This window comes from Cebus imitator, unplaced genomic scaffold (assembly GCF_001604975.1).
Source record: "Cebus imitator isolate Cc_AM_T3 unplaced genomic scaffold, Cebus_imitator-1.0 Scaffold536, whole genome shotgun sequence".
Classification (NCBI taxonomy): domain Eukaryota; kingdom Metazoa; phylum Chordata; class Mammalia; order Primates; family Cebidae; genus Cebus; species Cebus imitator.
The window spans coordinates 1,281,997-1,288,762 of record NW_016107851.1 but is presented as its reverse complement, the minus strand read 5'-3'; the positions used below and the strand labels follow the sequence as shown (position 1 = coordinate 1,288,762).

At 48.4% G+C, this 6,766-nt stretch overlaps 1 protein-coding gene across 1 annotated transcript in view; it reads right to left on the bottom strand.

The window, feature by feature from the left end:
* Positions 1-6,766, bottom strand: part of ATP12A (ATPase H+/K+ transporting non-gastric alpha2 subunit) — a 41,079-nt gene that overhangs the window by 22,732 nt on the left and 11,581 nt on the right. Inside the window, exon 3 of the mRNA XM_017514733.2 lies at positions 2,891-2,950. Coding sequence (XP_017370222.1) covers positions 2,891-2,950 — 60 coding nt within the window. The remainder of the gene's footprint in view (positions 1-2,890; positions 2,951-6,766) is intronic.

Here is a 6,766-nt window from a genome sequence, read left to right as displayed (position 1 = left end):
CCCCAGGTTCAAGCAATTCTGCCTCAGCCTCCCGAGTAGCTGGGATTATAGGCACCCACCACCATACTTGGCTAGTTTTTAAAATATTTTTAGTAGAGACGGGGTTTCACCACGTTGGCTAGGCTGCTTTCGAACTCCTGATCTCAAGTGATCCGCCCACCTCGGCCTCCCAAAGTTCTAGGATCACAGGTGGGAGCCGCCATGCCTGGCCTGTCTTGGTCATTTTTGTGTTCTCTCTTGGGTCTCATGCTTTTTCTGTGGTAGTGATTCAAATACCTGTTGAAGGCCTAGATTCAGGCTCACCACCTCAATCCCGTCTTCCTCCACTTGCAATTCCTTTTCCAGAACTTCAGACTCATCTTTGTGAATAACTGCGGAAAGCCTCCTCAGGGGTGTTCCGGAGAGACTTCTCCTGGTTTAGCTCAAAATGACTTCATCATCGTCTCCTCCCTCCTGCCTTCCCTGCCTCACTCCCAGCTCCCACCCCAGCCCATCACTTGACCAGCTCTCCTCCTCCTGCTGCTATGATACGCTAGCGAGATGAGGAACTCCACGAAAACCTGCCAAGTCCTGCTGTTGTGTCTCTGCAATGTCTTTCTAATTGGTCCCTTTCTTTCCCACCTTCCTGGCCGCCGTGTTTCAGAGCCTCATTTCACAGTCCTGGGCTATTGTTCCATTCTTCTAGACCCTTCCATTTATCACTTTAAAAAAAGAATCTTCTAGGAGAACTGCTTTTTGAAAAACCAATGAAATGACCTCCCTGTGTAGAAACCATGTCCCTCTGCCTCTAAGACAGCCCCTACTCCTTAGTTTAATGTGCATACCCTTGACGCTTCACCCAGATGACCTTCCTGGCTTCATTCCTGCCGCACCTGTCCCCTCTCCACACAGAATACCTTCCGCCAAGCCCAGATCGTCTCCCAGCCCGCTCTGTGTTTGCTGGCCCCGGGTCCCCACCAGCTTTGTGGGTAACACCCCCCATGGGCACTGAGGAAGAACTGTGCAGACCCCAGGCACAATTGGTGCCTGAAGTATAACTCACTGCTTACTATATCTAGCTTATATATATAATCATACTTAGTCCCATATGATCTTTCTATATAATCACATGATAACTTACTGCTTACTTATATCTAGCTTATATATATAATCATACTTAATTCCATGTAATCTTTCTATATACTCATATAGGTATTGTAGTCAGAGCTGTACTGACACATTTAGTCCTGATTTCTAGAATCCTTCCATATAACCATATAGTAGTTTGTAGTAGGAGGAATGCCTAGAGCAGTCACAGAACAGAAACAGTACATGGGAAAACAGCCAGACCAGGACAAGAACCAAAGACCCATGTGGTGGCTTCCCTGCCTGAAAGGGCATACGCTGTGTGGCAGGCTTGGAGCAAGAGCCTCTCCTCCTGATAAAGGAGTTGTAGTGCCTTGCATCCAGTTCCTGTGGAAAGTAGGCCTCAGGCCTGAGACCCTGGAAATAACGGAGGGAGAAGAAGTCCTCTGGTGTGAGCATTCACGGAGGCTGTACACCCTGTCAGTGTTTTCTCGCTTCTGTGCTAGCTCAAATCATCCTCCCATAAATATCTTAAAAGAAGAGCACAAGTCTGTCAGCTCCCACTGCATTGGCTTACAGTATCCTTCTATTAGAAATCCTTTTTATTTTTTATTTTTATTTATTCATTTATTTATTTTGAGACAGAGTCTCGCTCTGTTGCCAGGCGCCAGGCTGGAGTGCAGTGGCACGATCTCGGCTCACTGCAACCTCCACCTCCCAGGTTCAAGCAATTCTCCTGCCTCAGCCTCCCAAGTAGCTGGGACTACACACACGCCACCATGCCCAGCTAATTTTTATATTTTTTAGTAGAGATGGGGTTTCACTATGTTGGCTAGGATGGTCTCGATCTCTTCACCTCGTGATCCTCCTGCCTTGGCCTCCCAAAGTGCTGGGATTATAGGCGTGAGCCACCGCGCCCGGCCTTAGAAATCCTTTGAAGTCTCCAGCCCCCAGATAAGAAGTTGCACATGACACCTGTTGCACACAGCCCTCCTCCTTGCCTCGGTGACCTAATGGGGGTGGACCCCTTTTCTGTACACGACCCTCTACTACTGCACACAGCACAGCCCCCTACTGCTCATGGCCCATCTCTCTGCCCAGGTGACATAATGGGGTGGCCCCCTCACATGTGACTCACATGATTATGTATGCCCTATCACTAAACCTATAGATGATGATCTCACTTAAACGACCCCGCCCCCTGCTTGTACCTAATAAATACGGACGCTTCTGGGCATTGGGGGCCTCCACTGATCTCCACTCATAGGTTGCATGGTCCCCAAGTCCAGATGCTCTTCACCAGTTCTTCCATGTCCTGTCTCTTTACTTCTTGGATCCTGCACTTCAGCACTGGATAAGGGACACCTCACGACCCTGTGGGGACCCAGAGCCTTACAAGCTTAAATCCAAATCATCCTGAGTCCCAGCGCCAACATGGCAGCAGCCCAAGAGCTGGCTCTGGCCCCTTCAGTTAGAATCCAGCATTTCCCAGCAGAGCGTTTCTACCTCTTGTGGCCATCCCAGTGGGATAGGATGGATCACAGGACACCCCCCTACATATCTGCCTTCCCACCTGGCCACTTTCTCCTTGAGGGCCATCTGTCCCTCTGAGTCCCTCTCATTGTCAGTGCAGTGTGAGCACCACAGTAGGTATTTCCGTGGCCTTGAACAGCATCCAGATGCAAATAACTGTAGTCTCAAAGGTGCTGCAGGGGCCCCTCCTCTTAAAGGTGCAGTCTACTCTCCCCCTCCACACCCCCCAACACACAGCCTTCTCTCTGCACTCAGGATGCTCTCTTCCAAATCCCTGGTTCCCATGACTCACCGTAATGATGTTTGTGCCATATTTCTTTTCCAATTCCGTGTTGCTGAGTTTGTGGTCATCCTGACGTCCATGAAAGGAAGAACAGAGTGAATTAGATAATTCCAAAAGACTCAAGCCCCAAGCTTTGACCAACCGTGGAAGCTGGCAATAGCAGCCATGAGGATGGGAGGGTACCAAGGAGTGTGGGGGAGGGGAGAGAGCTCCTCATCTCCCTGTGCCAGGTGGCTGCTCAGAGAAGAATGGCATTCTCAGGAGTCACTGTCCCTGAGTTAGCACAATCCTGCACTTGCCATTACTACCCAGGAGCTGCCTGGAGCTTTTCTGAACAAAGCCACGCCCCTCACTTCAGTCTGAACTCCAGCACAGACAGGTCCTGGCACCCCGTTGTCCAGGTGCCAGTGAGCTGGAGGCTTCCCTCTGGCCTGAACCCGGGGATTGGCTGGAGATGATGGCAAAACCATGCTATACCTGATCCTGGGCTGGCACAGCTCCTCCTCCTTTACTACATGCTCTGGCAGGGAAAAGCATTTCTCTCACTCAAGCTGTGACCCTCAGGGAGCTCACTGGCAGGAGAAACCCTACAGGTGAAAGTCCTGCTGAATAAACAAACGCCATTGTGGCCCCCACTTGTGAATTCTGCTTCAGAATCATTAGACTGCAACAGGGTTTGTCACTGGTGGCCCTGCTGCCGATTTGGTTGAATAATTCTTTGTGGTGGGTTCCACCCACTAGCATCCTCCCCTCAATTGTGGTAACAAAAAATGTTTCCATTTTTCCCCTGGGCAAGGGGTGGGGGAATCCTCCTCTCCTCTCCCTTTGAGAACCACTGGGCTAAAGGTCTAGAAGCCTCTTCCTGTAGCAGGGTAAGTCTTCCTCGATCCACCTAGAAAGCCCTAGCACTCAGTATTTTTTTTTTTTTTTTTTTTTTTTGAGATGGAGTTTCGCTCTTGTTGCCCAGGCTGGAGCGCAATGGCACGATCTCAGCTCACTGCAACCTCCACCTCCCGGGTTCAAGTGGTTCTCCTGCCTCAGCCTCCTGAGTAGCTGGGATTACAGGCGTGCGCCACCCCACCTGGCTAATTTTGTATTTTTAGTAGAGATGGGGTTTCCCCATGTTAGTCAGGCTGGTCTCAAACTCCCGACCTCAGGTGATCTGCCCGCCTCGGCCTCCCAAAGTGCTGGGATTATAGGCGTGAGCACTGCGCCCAGTCAACACTCAGGATTCTTTAAGCCCCAGTTGTCTAAACAGAGATTAATACTGTTGACTGATGCTGACACCATCGCTTTTCTTAAGTATATGCAAAAATTCGTTCCGTGCTGCAGTGAGAGACTAGGCCTTCCAATGAAACGGAATTCGTTATTTCATTATCATCTTGCTTCTAGTCCTCTTCTCAGCCAGATTTTGCCTTCCTCCTTCATCCAATTCCACTAATATCCATTTAGGGTGATATTGCTGGGGATTCAGGAGATTAAGGCAGTGTTCTGCGCAGAGCACAGCACTGTGCACTAAGTTTTGGGCAGATACAAGCAGTGGATGATCCGAGCTATTGTTTGCATGCATGGACCTCAGACTTTAAAGGCCTTGCAGTGAGCAGAGGACCTTTCCTGTCCCTTTACCCTGGGCTTGGGGATGAGAGCATGGGGGAGGGTTGGGGCAGGTGGTGGTGGGGTCTGGGGTGCCCTCTGCTGGCCAGCACTGGACTAGCACAGGGCAGCACCACCCCCCTACCCCCCCACCCCTGGGGTCATTTCCAGGCCCTTTTATTGAAAAGCCAGGGTACTTCAGTTGTCATTAGGCACTAATGTGCCAAGAAAGGTTGGGAGGCAAAAGCATTCAAGTATGCTGCTGAAAATTACAGGAGTTTGTAATGTCAAGGAAAAATAGATATGTCTTCAATCTCAATGCTAGAGATAGTGGGAAATAATAACTATCTGTTGTCTGGTGCTAGCTGTCTTTTCCCGTTTTGTCTCATTTAATCCTCCTAGTAACCCTGAGAAGTAGAAAAAAATTCTTATTTTTTTCAAAATAGAAAACTGAACTTCAGTTACACTGGGATTTGAACTGAAGTCAGTCCAATTTCAGGGATGTGTTCTTACATATCTATCACGAGAGACATGGACAAATGCCCAGTGGTGTGCTGCTAAATGTTTAACAAACTCTCCAGGAAAGATAAATACAAAGCTCGGATTTGTAGGGTTTGCCAATTTCTCACTAGAACCAAATTTCAAGCTGCTAACAGGATGTCAATCAGCGTGCCAAGTTTCTGAATACTTAACAAGTGGCTCTCTAGCACGAAAGAGCAGGCTCCCTCAGTACTGTCATAAGCTCAGCAGTCACAGAGTTTTAAGTCTGCCAGGGACCCTGGGGACAACCCAGCACATCTCAAACTCAGTGTAGAAGTTTCCCCTTCAGTGTTCCCAAGATAAAAATCTGTCACATTTCAGACCTAAGGCAGTTTTTTTTTTTTTATTAAAGTGGCCAGTTTTCATAACTCCAAGCCTCTTCTTTAATAATAATAACAATATTGGCTGGGCGCAGTGGGTCATGCCTGTGTGCCAGCACTTTGGGAGGCTGAGGCAGGTGGATCACCTGAAGTCAGGAGTCCGAGACCACCCTGGCCAACATGGCGAAACCCATCTCTACTAAAAATACAAAAATTAACCAGGCACGGTGGCTCACACCTGTAATCCCAGCTACTCAGGAGGCCGAGGCAGGAGAATCGTTTGGACCCGGGAGGCGGAGGTGCAGTGAGCCAATATCACGCCATTGCACTCCAGCCTGGGTGACAGAGTGAGACACTGACTCAAAAAAATAGATAAACAAATAATAATAAATAATAATATTGCACTCCCCTAAAACACCTGAATTACAAAATCCTCATCTCATTTTTTCCTCTCATAGACCCCAGCAAATTATTTATTTCCCATTTTACATAAAGAAAATGGACCTTCAGGTGAGGTTCAGTCATTCGTTCCCAGTTTTAGCTCAGTGGAGAAGTGCGACTCTGATGGAGCCTCCACATTTTTACCACTGAAACTGTGCTCTTCCAGGCGGTTTCACAGCTGCAATCTAGCATGGCCCAGGGGCTTTGGTTTTCCTCCTTAGAAGTTACAGCTCAAATAGTTTTACTAATCAACTGAAAACTGGCAAGTGGTTACTTACATCTCACGAGGCATCTGATGGGGAGAGAGATCTGGCCATGCCTGTGGGGCCTGGAATCCAGAGGCTCTCCCTTCTGAGTTCTGTAGCGACTGCCTCTAACCAGAACGCAGGAATCCTGCAGAGGCCCTGACCTCTGGGCAGATACTATCACACCATTCAAAACACACACTCCCCACACATACACATATACCACACACACGCCACACACACCACAACACACCATACACACACCACAACACACCACACACACATACACGACACCACCACACACACCCACCACACATATACACACCACACACACCATACACACATACCACGCACACATACACCACACACATACACACACCATGCCACACGCACAACACACCACACACACAACACAACACACACATACACCACCACACACATCCATCACACATACACACACACACCACACACACCACACACACCATACACACATAATGTGATATTGTGCTCGCCTAGAGCCAGAACTGGAGAAAACCTATTTTATAAAATGCAAAACTGTTAAATGGCTGCCCCATTCTCCTTACAATGACTTCTGTCCTTGGCCTCTGTGAATAGAACTGCCAGTTTGTTCCTCAAAACTATGTAAAGCTGCCTACCTTTTCTTATCAGTAACTGCTAAAATCTGTGACTTCTATCACCACCCAGACGATGTGTAAACAAATGTATATCCTGACTTCTGTAAGCCA